The 22,189-nt window shown below is 36.2% G+C and overlaps 1 protein-coding gene across 3 annotated transcripts in view; it reads left to right on the top strand.

The window, feature by feature from the left end:
• The window catches only part of GPAM (glycerol-3-phosphate acyltransferase, mitochondrial), a 31,421-nt gene extending 9,574 nt beyond the window's left edge, over positions 1-21,847 (top strand). For 2 of the 3 annotated variants that reach the window (XM_032191766.1, XM_032191768.1), the window contains exons 6-21: positions 795-944; positions 1,804-1,900; positions 2,864-3,000; positions 4,356-4,455; positions 5,176-5,388; positions 5,827-5,940; positions 7,974-8,059; positions 9,013-9,128; positions 9,990-10,060; positions 11,136-11,400; positions 11,850-11,992; positions 13,417-13,494; positions 16,473-16,613; positions 17,129-17,318; positions 17,433-17,491; positions 18,521-21,847. In XM_032191766.1, the coding sequence (XP_032047657.1) occupies positions 795-944; positions 1,804-1,900; positions 2,864-3,000; positions 4,356-4,455; positions 5,176-5,388; positions 5,827-5,940; positions 7,974-8,059; positions 9,013-9,128; positions 9,990-10,060; positions 11,136-11,400; positions 11,850-11,992; positions 13,417-13,494; positions 16,473-16,613; positions 17,129-17,318; positions 17,433-17,491; positions 18,521-18,637 (2,077 nt within the window). In that variant the 3' untranslated portion in view covers positions 18,638-21,847. The remainder of the gene's footprint in view (positions 1-794; positions 945-1,803; positions 1,901-2,863; positions 3,001-4,355; positions 4,456-5,175; positions 5,389-5,826; positions 5,941-7,973; positions 8,060-9,012; positions 9,129-9,989; positions 10,061-11,135; positions 11,401-11,849; positions 11,993-13,416; positions 13,495-16,472; positions 16,614-17,128; positions 17,319-17,432; positions 17,492-18,520) is intronic. The other variant, XM_032191765.1, reaches the window with a different exon arrangement.
• Positions 21,848-22,189: the final 342 nt, after the last annotated feature.

The raw sequence follows: 22,189 nt of genomic DNA, 5'->3' as shown, positions 1-22,189 counted from the left end.
ATTGGAAAAAGATTATAGAGTGTCTACACCCACTCTTTGTTTTGTGTAGCTTGTTTTCTGTCTCATCTACTGAATTTTAAAAGGCATGTTGATACCCTGATCACCTAGTAAGGTATCTGTTTTCCATGGACACAGAGAAACACAGCCACATACCCACTCCTCCAGTCTAGTTTAGTCAGAGAACTCCCCTGAATTTTTGTTCAAGTCCCAGCCAAAGATGATGGTGTTGCTTTTGTAAAACAATGCAAACTACCTTGCGCCACAGTTACGGTCTGTTAATCCACTTAATCTCTCTTATATATGTTTTAAATGTGGAAAACAGCCCATATAAAATTTAGTTATACTTTGTAAAACTGAGATTTCAAGTGCGGAGATATTGTAGAAATGCAAAATAGCAACTGCATAAATCTAACGAGGTAAGTGAAATTTGCTATGGTAGTAAAAACAAAGTATGAACAGAGGAGATTTCAACTGCGCTATTTGCAGTTTTAACATTATTAATTATTTTTGAAATTTAGTGATCACTTAGTGTCAGTGATCAAGTGTATACATACTGTTTTATGTACCAAATCTGAGTACATTCATCCATCATCCACCTCTTTAATTCAGAGGTTAGCAGTACTGAATTAAATTGAATTAATTTGGTATACACAAAACGTTGGTGTGGCTTTTAATCTTCTTTTATGCCTGCAAATTACTCTGGTAGTAGTGTATAGATTATTCGTAGCAGTTGTTGTCTGTCTTGAACTCTTCTATGGCAGAACTGTCTCGTAAGTGTTACTTTTTAATGTTAGAGTACAGAAGGCCATCGTAGATGAAGCTTCTGAACCAAGCGTTCCAGGTAGTTTTGCTCAGACGGATCCTAAAGCTATCAACAAAGTGAAGAAAAAAGCTAGGAAAATTCTCCAGGAAATGGTCGCAAATGTGTCACCGGCTTTAATCAGGTAAGGAAAATGGCCCATCAACATTGTCAATGGATAAAAGAACAGTCAAGATGTCTCTGTATTATAACAGCAGAGCTTGTAACATGTTATTCATAATTAATGAATAATTATTAATAAAAAGTCCTTTTCTAACATCACCTAGCGAAACGGTTGTTACTCTTGATTGTCAGGTACAGCAGAAACCCTTCCTTTTTTTCAAGGGATAAATCTTATGATGTGATTAAATGCAAGCATGTTTTTTTCCTCCCAAAACTAGGCTTGTTGCTAATGCTTAGACCAATAGTATCCTTTGTTGTTTGAGGCTGATAGAGGAAAAAGCAGCTAGCTGCAGGATCTTAGACTGTGAAAGATCCTTTTTTCCAGTAACACATTGAATATCATAGCCTGTAGTTATAAATGTCTTAGAGTCTTATCTTAGATACATACGACTTCACTGCTAAAGATCAATTTGCTTCTGTCGTGTTCAAAGTCCTTTCACTCACTTTTGTAATGCAAACCCTTCCTCTTTTTGTAACTACATTAAGTTTTCCTACAAGACCAGATTCACCATGTCACCTAACATGTTTATCCACGTGCTTAGTTACTGCAATCGATCATAGGACCTCTGTTAGCTTGCCACATACATACAGTAGTCTTCGTGGTGTGAACAGCCTGCACTGCAGTTGACACAACTTTTGTGTCATAATTACAGAAGGCTTTATGATAGCAAAGACTTGTTAAGCAATCTGATTTCATAGTAAGTTTTTTTGAAGATAAAGTAATGAGATTTTATGGCTTTGTCTTTAGTCGTATGGAAGCAATATAAAAGTGAAGGCAGCAGTGAATGAAGTTCTTTGAATTATGTTTGCTCTTTTTTCAGGTTGACTGGCTGGGTGTTGCTGAAGTTGTTTAATAGCTTTTTCTGGAATATTCAGATCCACAGAGGTCAAATAGAAATGGTCAAAGCAGCAACAGAGGTAAGGGTGGGGTGGGAAAAATATCTAGTAAGGTATATTTCTGATGGAGTTTCTCTTAATTTTTACAGTGCTTTCTCTTTTCAGAAGAGTTCTTCTAAGTCTCTGTCATACCAGATTCTAGACAGATCTGTCTTCAGCTCAGAAATAATGTTTTTAATTAAATGCAATGTTCTTTGAGTTGTGTAATATAAAATACTATGTCAGCGGTGTCTTCATCTTTGCTTCAGGATCAGATTTTAACTGTAAGGTTGAATGGTTATCTCACATAAACCTGCATCCAGCATTATTTCTTTCTGTGTTGAGGCAGCCAGTAATAAATTAGTAGGTATGTTTAGGATTTTCAGAATTTCTCTTACATTAATTTGGAATAAAAAAAATTTAAGAACTTGTCTTCCTTGTTAGCAATCTATTCTCAGTCCTGCAATATTTACTCAAATTGATTAAAATAACCCCTAAATTCAGCCATCTTGTTTACACTCAAATGAATTGATTCTTTTTGCAGAGTTTACTTTATAAAGATGCATTAGATAAGTTTAAAAAAAAATGGTTCCTGATATTTTCCGTTATATTTGGTTATGGTGTTGGGAACCCCACTATTTGTAGATTCTTGTTGATGTCTTATAGAAAGAAATAGCAACGTTTTGGTGATGCTGATTTGGTCACATCCCTTGAAACTTTTTGATTGTTTTCTCAGTACTGTGAGTCTGAAGAATATCAATGGTTCTGTCTGGTAATGTTTACAACTAAAAACTGCAGTCCTTGAAAATTAAAAAGTAGAATTCATTGAAATATTCTCATTGTTGTCACAGCTGAGTGACAACAACCAGAAGTCAACAAACTGAATGTTGGCAACATCAGTTCTGATAATATGCTAGCAATCTTGATGACTGATTTTAGAAAAGGAATAATGTTCCACGGTTCTTATCAGTTGTCTTTTTTTTTCTTTTTCTCTCCTCACCATAGATGAATTTGCCCCTTATTTTCTTGCCTGTTCATAAATCTCACATTGACTACCTGCTCCTTACATTCATACTTTTCTGCCATAACATCAAAGCACCTTATATTGCTGCAGGGAACAATCTCAACATCCCCATCTTCAGGTAATGATAACAAACTATGTGGAACCTCGCTATTTGAAAAAGGCTGAAGTGGGGGAATGATCAACTGACCAGTTGTGCACTATATCATACATCCACTTGTAAGGGCATCAGTATTACTGGGCAATTCTGTCGAATTTTTTGGCTCCTATTGCATGCTTGGAGAGAGACCATAATAAAATCCTTTTGTGAAATTAAGTGGGATAAAGAATAATATTAATTTCTTCTAGGAGTCTCAAAGTGAGTAGGTGAGTAAAGAAAGATTAATACGTGAAAACCATATGTGAATAGGCAGCTATTCTTTGTAAAGTTACATGAGATGACTATTGGGCAGTGACAGTACTGAATGAATAGTAGTTTGTGGGAAAGCACTCCAGTTTGATTTCTGTTTAAATTTTATTTCTGGTAGCTGAAGAATGTCTGAAGATCTTTTAGGTATTTTTTTTGCCAGTGACAAAGAACTCAGGAATACCTGATCTCTGAAGAGCCACTGGACATTGTGGGAAATAGCAAGAAAAGGAGAATATCTTGACTCAGAGGGTGTTTTGCACCACTAGGTGCTGGTCCATGATCATCCCAGTAAGAAAGGCACTCAGATGCTATGAAATATAGTTTAAGATGCCATTAATTAGAGCTAACGCTGTAAAGAAGGAGAGACTAGCAAGGACATCCCTTTAGATGCTGGGAACCCTGAGTTGTGCAGCATCCAACAGACCTCTGATATACATGCAGCATGCTGCAGATGCTGCCCACAGGACAGGTTACTACATTTTGATCACTCAAGCTTGTACAGGATCTTATTGCAAGAAAACAGCTGTATCCATCATTTTTTTCTGTCAAACAGGAAGGACATTCTTATGAGAACTTCTTGGTGCACTTTTAGATAAAGACAAGGCCACACAGGTGGTGTAATTGCTGGCGTTAAGTGGGAGCTGCCTGCGGCTTCCTCTCTTAAAACAAACCAGCTGCGGTTATCCTGCAGCCAAGGGATGTTTGCCTCACAACACAGGCATGAAGGCCAAGCTGTACATGCAGCACAATGCAGATTTGAGCTAACTCAGGTTAACTGTTTTTTGGGTCACTAGCTCCTTGATGTACAATGGTCAGGATCATTACAGAGGGTAAGTGGTCTGTTCATGTAGTGACATTGAGCAAGACAGTGAGAGTATAGTAGCCTATTTCATTAAAAACAGTAATGTTTGTATGTGATTCCATCATGTGCAAGTAGAATAATACATTTTAGTCTTAGGTAAATTTGGTAATTTCAGTTGCTGTTGTGTGCTGGGAATTTTACACTGGCTGTGTAGTAGTTTCATATAATCTGAAACCAATGAGTCTATTTCCTCTTTATTGTGTAGCACATTGATCCGCAAACTAGGAGGATTTTTCATTCGTCGAAAGTTAGATCAGAGTCCTGATGGTCGTAAGGACTTCCTCTACAGAGCTTTGCTCTATGTGGTATGTACTTGTCTTTGTGTCCATAGGCAGCATTTCAGTTGGGTGACAAGTAGGAGAGTAATTTCCATCAGTCTGGGGAGGGTTTTTACTGCTTTGAATTTGTCTTGGGGTTCATGTCAGAAAAGCAGGATACATTTTTGTATCAAGTCTTGAATGTGTGAAATAAGAGAGAATGGAATGCCTGGTACCTTTGAGGATGAGAAGATTCTCACCTTGTATAATCCTTGTTAAAGTAAGTGGAATTAATCTCTCTGAATTAATATTAAACTTCAGTCTTGTTTCTCTGATTTCTTTTGTACTGGGGCTTATCTACAGTGATTTTATTAACTTAATAGAAGTCTCTGTTTATGATATGTTGATGTAGCTCTTTGTGCAACTCAGTAAAACAGCTCTATTTGCATCTCAGAAGATGGGATATACTAAGGAACCAGAAGAGACGTATGCAAATCTGCTAGATCAACTGTTGCTAGAAATGTTCTTGAACAAATGGCAGTATACTGCTTTTATATTCATGCAAATTAAACTGCAGTTTGGTCTGGGTTTGTGTCAAGCAGTAATTATTGCCTTTTTTTTTGTTCTTATAAGTATTCATGCCAACTCAGGGTCTTCCATTGTTTTAAAAGGAAATGTTTGCTGCTAAGGAGCAATATGTTTCAAATGTGAATTTACCAGTATACAAGTATGTGAAGATATTTATTTTTTCTATCTCTTTGTATTCAGCACATAGAGGAACTGTTGAGACAGCAGCAGTTTTTAGAAATATTCTTGGAAGGCACAAGGTCTCGAAGTGGAAAGACATCCAGTGCTAGAGCGGGTCTTTTATCTGTGGTGGTGGATGCTCTCTTCTCAAATGCTACTCCTGATGTCCTAATTATACCTGTGGGAATTTCCTATGATCGCATAATTGAAGGTCACTATAACAGTGAACAGCTGGTAAGAGCAATTTAACAACTTGTTTTGCCTTGGGGATTTTCTGTTTATGTGCAGGAGAATGTGTTACACAGTTAAATTATGTGCTGGTAGTTCTCTGTCACATGCATTTGGCATTAGTGATGAAGAATGTAGAGCCATGAATCACAGAGCCTCTCTGATAGGGAGTGCCGAGGTATAGGTAACATAGTTCTAAATGCAAATCCATGACATCAAAAATAATACATTCAAATGGTAATACACACGGAAAACAGTAGTTCTCTAGACTTACTTGAAGTTAAAAGGTGTGTCAGAAGATTCGGCCTTCTTGTCTGTTGGATGCATTTTTAATTTTGAACATAACTTTTTAATTGCAAATTGGAAGAAAACAACAACAAAAAATACCCAAAAACAAAACAAAAAGAAATAACACCCAAACCCAACTACTACCATATTTTCCAGGGCAAGCCTAAGAAGAATGAAAGCCTTTGGAGTATAGCTAGAGGAGTCTTCAGGATGCTACGGAAGAATTATGGGTGTGTCAGAGTAGATTTTGCACAACCGTTTTCCTTAAAAGTAAGTTTGGTATTTTGAAGATTTGTTTTGAAGTTTGGTTTTGCTGTTTCAGACATTTATTTTTACTTTCTCATTGTGGGTAGTCATTATTAGAATTCTGCAGAATAGAATTTCTGCAGAATTCTATTCCAGTAGGACAAAAGTATGTAACTTCCCTGTTTCACTGAAGGCATGAATCTTCAAACACAACTGTGTTAAGCTGAAATAGTTTCAAAATTGACATAAAGGATCATGTTAGTTTTGAATTAGCGTAAATATTTTCATTGGTGTTTTTTTTTGTTTGTTTGTTTGTTTTAACAGCTTTTGAAGTGATCTGTGTACTGTGTAGTAATTCTTTAAGTTGTATAGATGTTTGTAGTTGAAAGAAACTGGTTACAGTTCTTCAATTTAAGTAATTGAATGGTTAACACTATTGTTGAGGAACAGTATTTGTCTCATTGGATTTTTAAAGTTGCTAAGCAAATTAGTAGTTATAAAGGCACCATGGATATATCACCAAATCTACATGTTCCGTAGTTCTTTATTAGTTTTCACCTATTGCCTACACTAATTCACAAAATACTGTTCTGTAGTTTCTCAGGGAAGGGTCTGGCTCACTACTAGCTGCTTTCACTTTCTTTCCCTTATCTCTTCGCAGAATTTGCTAGTATTATACTTAATTTATCTGCACTTCACTAATCTGTCTTCTGCTACAGTATACCTTTTTTTTTTTAAGTGTGACTTTAATAAGATTAACTGCTGTAACAACAACCTACTAGAACATTATTCAAATTAATTAGGCATTCTTCTTTCTGCCCTACTTCTCTCAGAAAAGCAGTAGGTTGGAGAGCTTTGGAGGGTTCAATTACCACAGCATGAAATTATTGTGACTGTCTGCACTGCATTATAATTAGTGTAGTAGGGAAAGATATTAATTCACTTCCAAAGAAGAAGGCTTGGGTCACTTCCAGGCTATTCTTGGTAGTAAGCTAATGATTGTTCTTGGATCAGTATAAGGAAAAGAAGGTTATCTGCCCTCTTAATCTAGTGAAATACTGATCACTCTATACCTTCCTAGCAGCCTCTGCCAAGTCTCATTTATATGTGCATTCTTTCTTGTACTCCAGAAATAGAATAAGCGTGACATAAATTGTTTAAGTATGCGTTAACCAAGATTTGCAAAAATGTTGTAACTATGTCAATTTAAGTTGATGTAGCCATATCACTGCAAATTTTTCTAAGATGAGTTTTTTGGGGTTAATTTTGAGCTTTTGAAGTTCTATGAGTACAGATTTAGAAGCAGAAGAGGGAGAGCTGACTGTGAAAGCCCTTTAAAAAGCTTTCTTGAGAGAGAACTTTTTCTGACCAGCAGGCTAAGTGGCTCTGTAGTTTCCCACATTAGTCTTCATAGGAACTGGAAGAACGCAGTGTCCTGAAAACAGAGTAATGTAAATGCTAACCTGTAAGGAGAGTCTTCTTAGAAGTTTGGGATTCAAGAATTCCAAGTATGTGGTTTGATGCCTGCTTCCTGGATGCTTCAGTTCTGTGATGTCTTACAGATAAAGCTTCTATAGTGGTGTTTACCTATGGAGATGCTCCCTGTGCTGGTGTTTGAGGAAAGAAGCAACAAGCAATAATTATAATCTCTTTGTGGGTTCTGAATGAGTACTAGACTTTGCTCTCATTCATGCTAATGAAGGCAGTTCTCATTAGTTTAATCACGGAGAAGCTGGTCTGAAAGGACTTCTTCCCAGCAAGATGCTGACAGGGATTGTGTGTTGTTTTTTTGTCATTATTTCACCAAGTATGGATTCCTTGCAGTGGAAAGTTTTCCTTTTCATAAAATAGAATTAAAAGAGAATAGAGTGTTGCAAACTTGTCACTTCTGTAACCTTATTTTAATGAAAGCTATTTTTAATCACTGTTGCATTTTTGAGTAATTGACTTTTTCAGATAAATAGTGTGAATGCAGTTGAATGCAGAAGTAAGGTGGGAAAAGTACAAAAAAAAAAAACAAACAACAAAACAACAAAAATCAATCTTTCTCTTAATAGGAATACGTCAACAGCCAAAGTCAAAAACCCGTGCCTGCTCCTCTTTCTCTGGAACAAGCTTTGTTACCAGCTATACTTCCATCAAGGTAGAGATTTTTTTGTTGTTGTTGAGGAGAGGGATGACAGATTGATATTTTTTTTTCCACTTTTCCTTTAGCTTTTATTATGCTGCATTACATTTCAAGAAATGCTTGAACTCCCCAATGATTATATGATTATAACTGTGCAGTTTATTCCAAGAGTTGCATTCTTTCTGGGATTTTTTTTTTTTTTCAAATAAGCTTCAGGAGGCTTTTTAAAAAAGATTTAATTATAGTGACCTCTGTTGCTTTAATTTTAAATTTTACACAATAATTTAGTCAGTGAAGAAAGATAACACTCTTATTGAAAAAGGGAGAGTGTGTTTTTAAAACCCACAAACATCTCAGGTGGATTTTGGTATAATTCCAAATCAAATAGTGAGAACTTGTGAGTGAATACCACTTGTTCAAGGATATGACTCACTCAGAAATTAAAAACTTCACCGTAGGGCTAGACTTGCATTGATTATGAAGACTTGGATTTTAGTTGAAGTCTTTGCTCGACTTTTACAAACCTGTGTGGTCCTACTAAAGACAAAGTCATTTATCTTTGGGAAGTTTGAGGTCTGTACAAAAGACCATTTCTAGCTTGTGTGGCTGAGCTGAAAACTGCCTTCTAGGCAGATTTGCTTAATCTACTTCTGTCTGTATTCACTGAAAAGAGCTGTGGGGTGCAAGTGATGTAATAGCAAAGTCATGAATAGCCATAGGACAAGGCAAATGTTCTGTTTGCCCTTTTTATTTTGGTGTTCTTATCTTGGTTTGTTCTTTAGTGTGAAGAAAGTGTCTGGAAAAGTTGTAGACATTCAACTTTTTGTGGAGCTTGTTATACATAGCGCTTTGTGCCCTTACCAGATTTCATAGTGTATTTTTGCACTGTTATTCAGTTAGTGTATCTAAAAAAATAAAAATCAATGTAAATCTAAATGTCATAATAAATTTTTGTATTCTGTCTTTAGACCTAATGATACTGTGGATGAACGTAGAGAGGCTTCGTTGCCTAACACCAGGGATATAACCAGTGAGCCCTACAGAAGAGAGCTGATAGCTAACTTGGCTGAGCACATTTTATTCAGTAAGTGTTCCAGTATCATTGTCAGCTACCTATTTTGTCTTGCTTGTTGCATCAACTAACATGCTGTTTGGTAGTGTCATACTTCCAAATTCTCTCTGTTCCAGGAGATCATTTCACATGCTTTCTTGACAGTTTTCTCTCTTTTACCATCCTCCGTCCCTCTGGAACACTTAATAGACTGTCTTTCTGTTAGTACAAACCTTCTGTTTGTATTGGTAACTTGTGTATTTTTTTTACTAATATACTGAACTTGATGTAATTTGAAGTGTTTGCATTGATATCAGTGTATCAATATTACATCATGACTTCTCATCGCACCATGTAAGAAGTTACTGCAGTGTCTTGTAGGCTTTATTTATGTTACTGCTCTCATGAATTCATCTAGCTGCATGGGACGCTGGCTTACAGGCTATGTGGTGTGCATTTCAGTTGGCAGGTCTGTGAATTCAGATATAAGAGATGCATACGAAACAGCACTTCTAGCTTAGTAAACTTGTGAACTTTACTCAGGCTTCTGAGTTCAAGTTACTGTAATATTTTACATGCCTGCAGGTCTCCAGAATTGTCCGTGGTCTTTATGGTACTTCTGTAGGGTAAATATGATCATCATTGTGTATTGCTAGAAGGAGCTGAAGTGCTAAGGGCTGAGATACAGTAGTGTCAGGGCATGCTTGAAATTCGTTAGTTCATACCCTTTTATTGTTACTATATAGACATAATACACTTCATATTTCATTCAGAACATACAGTTCTCTGCCAGTATCACTACTTTTTTAAAGTAGTGGCTAGTGTTTCATCTGTAATGATGTTTTAAACTTTTCTGATAGTTGAAGTGTTTCAATTTAACTTGTTTACTTCTAGCTGCTAACAAGTCCTGTGCAGTGATGTCCACCCACATTGTTGCCTGTTTGCTGCTGTACAGACATAGGCAGGTAAGGCTTTTGTGCTGCATAAATGGCCATACAGTGCTTTAAACTTGTTAATTAGAAGCATAGTCTGCATTCTACTATTGCACGATACTGACAAAAGAAGAGAGATGCATTTGAAGTGGATTTCATGTACTCCTATATTTTTGTTAGCGGTGAATGCTTGGAGATAATACATTATTGATGAGATAGTAAAATGTGTTTGTATAAAAATAGATTTTCAAATTCAAAATTTAGTTATGCTTTTTTAAAGAGTAAATGGTTTTTGTCCATTGTGTTAAGATCACATTTTAGATCTCTGATGTTGAAACACATTTACCACTGAAAACACTAGCACCTCTTCAGTTAATTTTCAAATGAGTTTTGCTGTCCCTTGGTACTAGAATATTGTGCCAATTTGGCAAAATTATTATAATGTTTAAAGGAACCTTTGTGCATGGGGCTTGGATTTTTTTTTTTCCTTCTACAAGTATGTTTGGCATTTTGTCTGAAATTCCTTTTCCCTCCAATTTGAAGCTTTTATTGCACATAAATTGAAAACACATTGAAAAATATTGGTCAAGTGTGTAATCTTCCCAGTCAAAAACAGTATCAGTATTCCCATCGATACACTCTTCCAGTTTCCTAAAATAATGGGATGAAGGAAGCATTTTGTTATGTGATCTGAAGCTATCTTGCCAAAAAACAAAGAAAGCAAGTTCTTCCCTATGTCTCTTACCACTTGTGAGTTCTGTTAATTACACTGTGGCCAGATAACCAATCATTCATTTAATAGTGGAGGTAATGGAAATATGAGATCACTAACATGTCCTCTTACAGAACAACTTAGGTTTCTGTGGGTTGTGAAATAAACTAAGATTCAAACAAAAATCTTGCATTCTCAAATAGATGCATGTCTTTAATTGTATGTAATTCAAAATGCATGGGCTATTTCAGTAAACAAAAAGGCTTTCTAACATGACTGTTGGGCTTGGGATTTTTGAAAATCAGTGTCTCTTATGTGTTTGCTATATACATGTCACGTACAGATAAACTCGTGCAGAAAATTATTTTTACTTTTTTTTTTTTTTCTTTCTTCTAGGGAACTGATCTTTCCAGGTTGGTAGAAGATTTCTTCTCCATGAAGGAAGAGGTCTTAGCCCGTGACTTTGACTTGGGTTTTTCAGGGAACTCAGATGATGTTGTCATGCATGCCATCCATTTGTTGGGGAACTGTGTAAATATCACAAACACTAGTCGAAACAATGAGTTCTTCATCACTCCCAGCACAACGATACCTGCTGTCTTTGAACTGAACTTCTACAGCAATGGAGTTCTTCATGTGTTCATTAAAGAGGCAATTATTGGTACGTGCTGGGGTTTACCATGGAAACACATTCCTGTGGCCCATGAAGTCAAAAAGTGCCTGCACTCAACCCCAAACCTGGTTTTCTATGTAATTTACTACTAGTATATATTTGTCACCTTCCTGTTTAAGCCCTTGTTTACCCTAAAAAAGTTGATGTTGAAGTAAATTTGGTTTTGTTCACTGCCATAGACAAGGCACTGTCAGATTTTTGAGCCTATATGGCAGAACCTGTGCTTTGTTTAGCAATGTTTTAATGGGAATTTGTTTCAACCTGAGATACTTTGGAAACAAAAGGAATAATAGTGATTCCATCTCCGTTTTTCAGATGCGTGTGTAATGTTTGACTGTTTATAGACGTAAAAATAGACAAAACTTTAGTTTTAGTTTAAATTTCCTGTGCTGTAAGGCTCCTTGAAAAAACTCTGATTATGTTTATTTCTGCTCCAGCCTGCAGTCTTCGTGCAGTTCAGAGTAAGAGGTACAGAAATGGTACCAATGGTGCTTCCCCCAGTTTGATTAGTCAAGAACACCTTGTCCGAAAAGCTGCCAGCTTGTGTTACTTGCTCTCTAATGAATTTACTATATCTTTGGTAAGTCATTGTATTGTTCACGTTTTTTTTTCCCCTCTTTTTTTTTGGTACTTAAAAGAGAGTTAATGCTTTTTTTTAAGTGTCTTGATTCTGATATGCTTGCTGTAAGTGCAGTCTGATGATAAAGGGCAGCAGGAAGTTGAACATCATTTGGAAAAAAAAAAAAAAAAGTGGCGTTACCATTTGTTTCAGGGAAATGTCTGAACATTTGAATGAATATAGTTGCATCAGGACAATTCAACCAAAAGCTATCTGGTTTCAGATAACATGTGAATTAACTTGCCACATTGTTGTCGCTTTATTGTTGCCTCAGCAAAAATCAGTCAGTCAGGTTTAGGGGATCCACACTGAGTGTATGCCAGCTGCTTGTGCAAGCATTAAGTGTGTGATACTGGGGTGAGCCTGAAGCTTTTCTACTCTGCTGCCATCAGGCTTTTCCTGAGAAAGAAAAGGTTGATCTCTTTGTCAGCTTCCCACAACTGTAGGTTGGACTTCTTCATCTTTTGCCTTGTTTATGTCATTAGACCATTGCAACTATTATCTGTGCTCCCCAAAAGCTATTTAAATATATTGATTTAAACAAATATAAGATTTGAGAGTACCAGATGATGCATGCATGATTGAAATTATAGTGAAATAAAGGACTCTAGATTCAAAATATAATCCTAATTTACGTAGTTGTGCAAGAGTTCCACAGTGCCATACCTAAGAGTGTAAATTTTAAATATGTGTCCTGACTTTGTTTTTTGTTTTGTTGCGAAACATTGAAGAGAACTCATATCTCAGTATTGAAAGATAATCTGTATACCTACAATTTTCAGTGCTAGATTTTTTTTTTTTAATACATACAAGTTACTTAGAATTTAGGGATTCTTGAATTCTTTCTTAAATTTGTAGACTTTTTTTTTTCCCCTGACTCTCACCTTTTTAAATGAAACATAAACCAAATTTAATATTTTTGTCTGGGCAGTAGTATAGTTCATATGATAGAGTTCTTCAGTAATGTCATCCTTCTGCCTCCAGAGTTAATAATTGATTTTTTTAAAGCCTAAAAATAGGTGCTTTTTTATTTAAAAAAAAAAAAAAAAAAAAAGTTTCAAAACATACAAGGCAATTTCTTAAAAGTGGAATTTTCTTTAAATTCCAAAGAAATCACTGCTGTCAGTCTGAATGATTTTACTTTTATGATGATTTTTTTCCAGAAAAAATCATCAGACAGAAAAAAATGTTTCTGTCTGCCAGGATAGATGAGAGTGGTACATTCAGATTATGGTAATAAAAGAATGATAACTTGTTTCATAGGAATAATAATGCTGCATCTAAAAAAATTATACAGAGTAGGGAACTGGTCTGTGTCTTTAATGGGTATAATGGATGCAATTTTTTATTTTATGTTATTTAGTGCATTTTATTTTGCTTTGCAGCCTTGTCAGGTGATATATCAAGTCTGCCATGAATCGGTGGAACGGCTAATACAGTATGGTATTCTTCTGGTTGCCGAGGTAAGATGACAGATAGTAAATGTGCTGTTTTTTGCACGTGACTTTAGCCGTAGGTAGTTTATGCTTGTTAGTTGTTAGTCTTGTTCTAAATATATGTTACTACAGAAGGCTGGTAACAAATGAACAAGTCTAGGCCTGATGCTGCTTGATTCTTACGTTTATAAGCATCAGACATTTGGGGATGGTCAAAGTGAGCCTACAAATGACTATGTAATGTCACTGTCTCTTTCCATTACACCTACTAAAGATGACATATTTTATACTGCCTTGTGAAATGGAGATTTATTTTATTTTTGGAGTCCTTAAGAATTGTAGTATAGCTGCACAGATGTTTAATTTCTATTTGTAAAAGAACAGATATTTTGGTGCTCCTGGACTCCTCTGCATTGATCTAGGAATTCCTGCAAACCTTCTCTGCTCACATAGTGTGAAGTTTTGAGTTGCTGCGTGGTACAATCTGTCACCAGAGGCATATGTTGCTCAGGAATGTGGGGATGAGGCAGCAGCTGACTCAGCATACTGTTACTTCCCGGACATTTTTTGTGCACAGTAACCAAACCGTGGAGCCCAGGGGGAAGTGACAAAAAGTAAAATAGCATGTAGAAGAGATATTTGGCTTTTTTTTTTTTCCCCGCAGCTCTCTACTTTCAGAAGAGGTGAGAGCTACTTCTGGTGTGCTTACTCATGGCCATTACTCCTCTGTAGTCTCACTGCACACTTTTTGATACATTTTTAATACATATAGTTGTGGGTAATATTTACTCAATACTCCTGGATATTAAACTTTCTCCTCCTTTGGACTTACAACTGCATGCTTTTTATCTTAATTACTGACATGTTATCGTGCTTTGATGTAATCATTATTAAATAAATCCAAAGCTGAATGCTGCTCAGGGATTAGGAAGAAACTTGTATGTTCCATGCCTGGGGAAAGATGGGCAAAATAGGCGTGGACGGTAGCAGATGCACACCTCTGTCTATTCAAGCATGAAACCTGTCCTGATGGTTCTTCTGTAAGTTTCGGTTGCTGAAGCTGGTACTCGGCTGTTTATAGGTGGGATGTACATAACTGTTAGCAAGTGTGTAAATACTCAGTTGTGTTATCTGACATACCACACCGATGCAACATTTGAATGCTTTAAAAATACATATTCTATCAGTAAGCTTCTTAAACTCAGTGAAACTCTGTGCCTGCTTATTCTTTTAAAACATTAAGAATTTACGTAATCAGTGCAAACACTCAAAGCAGTAATTGTTTCATGACTTGGGACAGCTTGGAAATGTTTGGGGCTTTTTAAAACCTGTTTTCTAAAAGGGGTAGCTACTTTCTGCACCTTCTGATGTTTTTACTTTCCTGCTGAATTTCACACATTGGGAAATTTCATAAAAAATTGATTGATACATGCTTTTTCAAAATTTCTTAATTCTTTTCCTGTCACTCTGTCTGCTTCTACAAATAAGAAACAATGCCAACACGTCTCTCTAGTATTTTTTAAAAACTTATTTGCTGGCCACTGCTTCATTCTGAATATAATGTCTGATTGTATTGTGAGATGGGAAGGATGTTATACATCATTTACTACAGAAGCCTTTCTCTTTGTCATGAATATTAAGATAGTAATCATAATGACATGTCTGTTATCCACTTGTTTTTAATCTTGCATGATTTATATTTCTAAGTGGAATATGGGGATCTTTCCCAAGTGACTTAGTGTTGGTGACCTTTGAGAATCTCAGCTCTTCTTTGAGCAAAACAAATAATCATGAATGATTGACACAAAGGTTTCCCTTATTCTTCTGGGTGTGTATTTGCTATCTCTGAAACTGATTTCTGAAGATGCATTGTTGAAATTGACTGTTGCATCAGTTAGTTGGAGTATTTCTGTTGCACCTGAATTACTGTGCACCTGAACTCGTGACATACTTGCATTATTTCACAACAGAACTAAACCACTACTTGGGTAGTTCGAGTATGTATGTACTTTTCAATTGTGCTTATTGCCTCGGTAGATTACCTCATCTTTTCTTTGCAACAGAACTTTACAGTACTTTATGACTTTACAGAGCACTTTAATTTCAGTAAAACCTTTAATTAATTGTTTCCTAAATAGATGAAAAACAACCTATTGTGAGAAAAAAAGAGTTCAAGTTGAAGAAAATCTACCAGTGGTATTCTTGCTATCGTGCACTCATTTCAGAAGTCTTGAAATGTGTGTTTACCTAAGACTCAAGTAAGCGTCTTAGGTAAATATGAGTGTAAATCCGTGCCCTGATATGAAGACAGATTACTGGCGGAGTATTTGTAGGCTAAACCTGGGTGGTGCCTGTCAGGATGATTAGCAGAACCGAATTGCTGCAACATAACAGGTAGAGGGGACTAAGTGTCTTGGCATAATTGAGATTTAAACAATTTGGATCCTTTGCAATCAAAACTAGCTGATTATATTCCAGCCCATGTCTCATGTGGCAACAAATACATGAACAGCATTGTTAGAGGCAGTAAGTTATCACTTAAAAATAGGAACTTCTGGCATTCTGCATTAACTGATATTTCAGCTATTGTAATACAATAAAACACAGTTTACTAATATCTCTTTAACAGTAGTAAAATGGTTAGCAACATCCGCATCCAGATAGTGTCTCAGCTTTCTATCCTAATGCAATTGAAAACACTTTCTTGGTAATTGCTGCTGACTGGCTGCTGGTGGGAAGGTTCAGCAACATGACAGCAGAGATTTTCACTTTTATGTGACAGGCAGGCTACAGAAAGACGGTCTTTTTCACCAAATTTCTTTTCTGTCTGCATGTCTCAACCCTGTCTATAAGGGTCTCCCCTGTTCTTGTTAAATACTGCTTAATGAAAGGACTGATTTAGTTGGATGAGATTATAAAATAAGCCTGTTTGTTGCTTAGATTTCTTTTCATTTATTTTTTTTATTTATGTTACCTATTTAACCACCTTGTCTTTCAAATTTAAGCAGGATGATCAGGAGGATGTTAGTCCCAGTCTTACAGAGCAGCAGTGGGATAAAAAACTCCCTGAACCATTAACTTGGAGAAGTGATGAGGAAGATGAAGACAGTGATTTTGGAGAAGAGCAGAGAGATTGCTACCTGAAGGTAACGTAAGGCTAAGATACTAAGGCTAGTAACCTTGAAGCCTCTTACCAGAGACAGGCTACTTCGCTCATTCTGGAGGGCTAATGATAAAACCTTTTTCTTTTTGCTAGCTCCAGTATTAGCCTGTCATATTTTGCTACAGTCAGTAAAAAACCTTTCTCTCTTTCCCATGGAGAAAATAGATGAAGATATATCAAATAATCCTATAGGGAGGTGGAAAGGCAATGGTGGCATCATGAAACAAAAAGGCCTAAGCATCTTAGTGTCTAAATGTTTTATTCTTCATAGATTGATCATGTTGATTTGTAGACTTATATCAGTTTTCTCACAGAGCTGATACAAACAAACCAGTAAACTACTTTTTTGATATGCTTTCATAATGTACTGTCTTGTGTCCCTGTACTCTTTGTTGTAGCAGGAATTATTTGGGCTGACATTTTGCCATGTACTGTGGTGCGGGTTGTTTCTCATTTCTGCCAGTCTCCGTCTTTTAAGCTCTTGTTGCTCTTTCTTAGGTGAGCCAGTCTCAAGAGCACCAGCAGTACATCACTTTCCTGCAGAGGTTACTGGGACCTTTACTGGAGGCATATAGCTCTGCTGTCATCTTCGTGCACAACTTTAGTGGTCCTGTTTCAGAGTCTGAATACATTCAAAAGTTACACAGGCACTTAATAAGCAGGACAGAGAAGAACGTTGCTGTGTATGGTATGTCAAACAGTTTCTTTCTGGAGCCATACTTGATTCTTTCTGTTCCTCCTGGCAGCAGGATAGCCCAAGATCAATTGCAGTTTGTTTATCTTTGTGTTTTCTTTCTTGCAGCTGAGAGCGCTACCTACAGTCATGTGAAAAATGCAGTGAAAGTCTTTAAGGAAATTGGGGTAAGTGTGCTGTGATCAAAGCTGGAGACCGTTAAGTTTCGTTTTAACAAGGATCACAATTTTGACAACTTGTGAAATCTGTGCAATGTCAGTTTAAAATGTGTGAGTGTAGCTGGGCAAATGTTTTACATCTTTTGAATATTTCTTTAAAGCTCAGGGCTGAAGGAAAGGAGCACAGTGCAAAATAGGCCACTTCTGGCACCTGTGAAAACTTGTCCAGATGCTATCTAGGGGACCAGGTGTTTTAATCCTAGCTAATAAAGTTCTTTGCTCTGCTCTGTGTCCTTGGTGCACATCAGTAACAATGTTGGAAGGTAGAGAGCATGCCCTGTGCTAAGTGACAGCTATATTAAAGTTTGAAAGACTACTTAAATCTTTAAGTTATTGAGTTTTGTTTTTTTTTGATTTTTTTATTAAGTTACTGAATTTTGTCTCAGTGCTGATTGATGTTCCAGGAGCATCATCTTACTGGACCTCTAGCCTCCATCGTGAGGATACAGATGTTCTTTATTTTTGAAGACAAGGGTCAGTTTTGCACTATACCACTCACATTTCAAATTTTAGATTTTCTATCTTGAATTTACAAAAAAAATAATAATCTTTTATCAAAATGGCATGACTTCCTGAATACCAGATGGGATTTAACATTGTAATTTTAAAAGCACCAGCATTTGGGCAAAATATTGCCAGGTGAGGGTTTTGTAGTCTTTGCTCTTGAGTTCTGATGTATTAAATAAGCTAGCAATAGTTAGCCTGGAGTAAAGCTTATGGTAAAGGCATTCATCATTTTAATTCTAGTCTATTCTGCTGTTGGAAAAGCAGAACTAGATAGCATCTGCTTAGAGCATAGCATCTGAATTTTTGTTTTCAAAGTGCATGCATATTCAATTCAGATGCATTTCGAGTGCCTGTTTGGTTCCTCATTTTTGTTAGGAGTTAGCTGTTTATTGTACACTGCTTATTTCATAGTTTCTTTTCTTAAGAACGGTGAATATGGTGATAATTACATATATCCATGCTGTGTTTCAGGTTTTCAGTCAAACAAAACAATGTAGAGACACTATTTTGGAACTTAGCACTACGTTCCTACCTCAGCGCAACAGGCAAAAACTACTGGAATTCATCATGAGCTTCATGGTACTATAGAACATATACAGCACCTTTGTCCAGGGACATGAAGACAGGTTTTGAGACTGTGTCAAAGCCTGACAACATTTGCTAATCCTTCAAAGTTTAAGGTGCCACTGTCTGGGTAAGGCCTTCTCTGACTTGAACTACTGGAAGACAAGTGCCTTATTATGTATGCATTTATTGGTTTCTTACAGTCCCAATCCTGTTATGATATTCAGATGACACTTCGGATACAAGTTAAACATGTTGAAAAAAAATAAAATAAGCAATTAGGTTTAAAATGGAGAGTGGAGTTTTATCAGTGTTATGTTTTAAATAAATGTACTTTTAAAGACTGTAACAGATGCACAAATACAAATATTTGTGATCTATAGGTAACCCTGAGATCTTGAGTTTAGTGGCAACACAGCTTATGGCATAAACAACTAACTTTAATTCTGATCCAGTTTTATTGTTTTAAATAAATGGTTTCTAAAATTTTGCTTAGGCAGGTTAAATACTTCATGGATAAAGCCATAGATTTGCATAACTGCTAACATAAATGCCAAAATTCTAATGAGAGTAACAGTTACAAACCTCTGAGAATAACGATCATGTAGCAGATGATTGTGAGAAGTGTTGTCAGCAAGCACAGCTTGCACTATTAGAGCTGAATAGTGCAGTGGTAAATTGCACTAATCACTGCTGTCATGAAGAATGTGAGAGTAGCGTTTTTGTTTTTATTGTGGCATCTGTCTTTCAGCTAGTTGAAAGTCAGGAGACAGTTGCCGAAGTGTGAATATCTTGTAAAATCTTAGTTTATTATTTAATTGAGAAAAGCTATTAAGATTTCTTTTTTAATTAATAGGGTGTCAGATTTTTTTTAAGTGGAGTAAAAGATTGATTTGGTGAAATAATTTTTAATTTTGGCCCTATAATTTCAGCAATAACTTTTGCAATTATTAGGAAAACAGTGGCTCATATTGTATTCTGTTGTTGAACAGATTTAAATTAGCACGAAGGAATAGCCTCTAGAAACATAGAATTTCATAAACAATGTCCTTCGGGCTCTAATTTAACTGGCTTATAAGAGAAAAAAAAAAAACACAACAAAACAACAAATGATTAATAATTGTGTCCAATGAAACAGGACTCTAGTCTTGCAGTGTCATTGTTTTGCACAGAGGACTTGCACTGTAGATTTCATCTTCTCTTCTGTGAGAGGAGGTTAGATTGCAAGCTGTGGTCCTGTGTTTTTAGTACAGCTGATCTAGTTGAAGCAATAACTTGGTGGTACATGAAGCTGGTTTGCTTGTGAAATGTGTTTTCCTCATTTAGATTGCCTTTGCTATGAGGGAAATCAACATTTCCATTACTGCAATGTTTCACTTGATTCTCACATCATGGCCTTGTGAGCAGAAAATCCCCCCAAATTCATCATGTGAATCTCTGTTGCTTGGACATATTTTTTGGACAAAAATATGGACAAACATACTTGAATCCCAGCATTTGCACTGTTATGCCAGCACAAAACTGATGCACGTAATTTGAGTTTGTGGCCAAGGAGCTTGCATTCGTACTGCACATTCGTCAACAAGAATATTTCTGTAATTTTTTTTTTATTAAATGCTATTAATATTGGAAACCTGTGGTTTATAGTTTGTTAGCATTATATGATTAGCACTGTGAGATGCATGTGTTTTGTCACTAAACCAGGTGCTCTACAACACTTAAAAGAATTTCTGAACCAAAGCTACATTAATATGGATACAAACTGACCATAGAACTGCATCTGTTTTTATACACTTCTGCTGTCTTGGCAGGGTAGTGACTAGCACATGATTTATTTTGTGAAGTCTTCTATCTCTTAGGAAAGTTTCATCTCATTCTAGCTAACGTGCACTGTTGGTTAACCCAATGAACGCTCATACAACAGTTGTTGCTGATGGCTTCCATTTAATGTCAAAAAAGACTAGGTGCTTCTGAATAACAAGTCTCAGTTTACTACATTTCAGTAAATCTGAAGTGTACTAACAGTGAAGACTGTATATAAAAAGATTTTTACAAATGAAGCAATATGAAGCAAACAAAACTTGAGTCATTTTATTAAGATTGTTCTGCCAACAATCTGTATTAGTTACCGTAAAACCCAGGAGTACTAACGTCACTGGAGTGTTCTGGCTAGGCGTTGCATCTAAAGATAACTTATGGATTACCTTTAAAAAAAAATAAAAATAAAAAAATCTGAGTAATGTAAGTCAATGAGAGAGTAGGGTACTATGCATGTGAATACACATTAATGAATCCTTTTAGTATGCAGAGGGAGGGTGCACCTCTAAGACTGTGTTTTGTGAGAAAAATCTGCACGTGAGAAGTCATGTACTATGAATCATCTGCCAGTGGAAGCCTTTGCTTTCTGCAGCAAGTGTGTATGTATGCAAGCATGTATATTATGACACACAACTATGCTTTCTCCTGAAAATAAAGCACAGAATAAAAATTATCAGACTGTAACAGTCAAAAGCTATACCCGACACTTTTGCACTGTATTTACACCTTCAGTGTCTTCTGATTTTATTAATCTCTCATGTTTCCTTTGCTGATACAACACCAGGTTGAGTTAACCTTGGTAAAGTTAACTAGTAAAGAAGAAATTATGGACTCTGAATTACCACAAATGTATTTTAAGACTCTCCTCTTATAAAGGCTTACACAAGTCCCATCAATCTTACAAACATATTACTCAGGTGTGCAAGTCTTTTGGGCCAGGGTCTTTCACAATAAGTGAAAAGTAATGTTTTTCATATGCATCCTATAGATCTTGTATTTTAGAGTGATGGAAGAATTCCATTTTCCATGCTGCCCCAACTACCCAGTCCCCCGGGGATCATAAATTTGTTAATGTTTACTCTACTCACAGTGATGTATGAGGCATACCTGCCTTCTCTTTGACAGCATAGGGCTTTACTCACATACCTTCGATTAGGAAGCGAATACGCACACTGATGTTTAACAGGACTGACCGCCTGCTCCACGAAGTATTGGAATCACAAATTTAAAAGGTTGAGCTGGAGGTGTTGTAAGATACCGTTGCTATTTTGTTTCTGTGCTTATGAGACTGGTACTGCTTCCTTGTGAATGTTACCACAGTTTACTTGTTATGTCTAATGGATGTCTATTGTAGAAGCACAGAGGTGTACTGGATTCATTTTAATAAATTAAACTGTTTGCTAATATGACATTTAATAAGTTTTCTAGTGTGTTTTTTTTTTTTAATAACCTGCTAAAATAATTCATTTGATAATTTTGTCCCTTTCCATGTAGTTCTTGAAATTGAACCATGAAAAGCTTTCCTTGCAGATGTGGATATACATGAAAGTTTGAGACCGAGAGGAATTTCTAGTGGTGAATTTACTAGAGCAGAACCATTTAAAAAGCCAATTGAGATGACATCCTGACTCCTGAGTCAGTTCTGTTTGGTCACAAAGCAGAGGTGCCATTTAGTTTCACTGTTCCCATCCTCTCAAGGATCTTGTGTGTGGCTTCCATGTTTTTGTAAAGGCTCTGAAAGTTCCTCTTACCTTACAG

The sequence above is a fragment of the Aythya fuligula genome, chromosome 7 (genome assembly GCF_009819795.1).
Source record: "Aythya fuligula isolate bAytFul2 chromosome 7, bAytFul2.pri, whole genome shotgun sequence".
Classification (NCBI taxonomy): Eukaryota; Metazoa; Chordata; class Aves; order Anseriformes; family Anatidae; genus Aythya; species Aythya fuligula.
The sequence above is the reverse complement of the archived record's forward strand: the minus strand, read 5'-3'. Positions and strand labels throughout refer to the sequence as shown.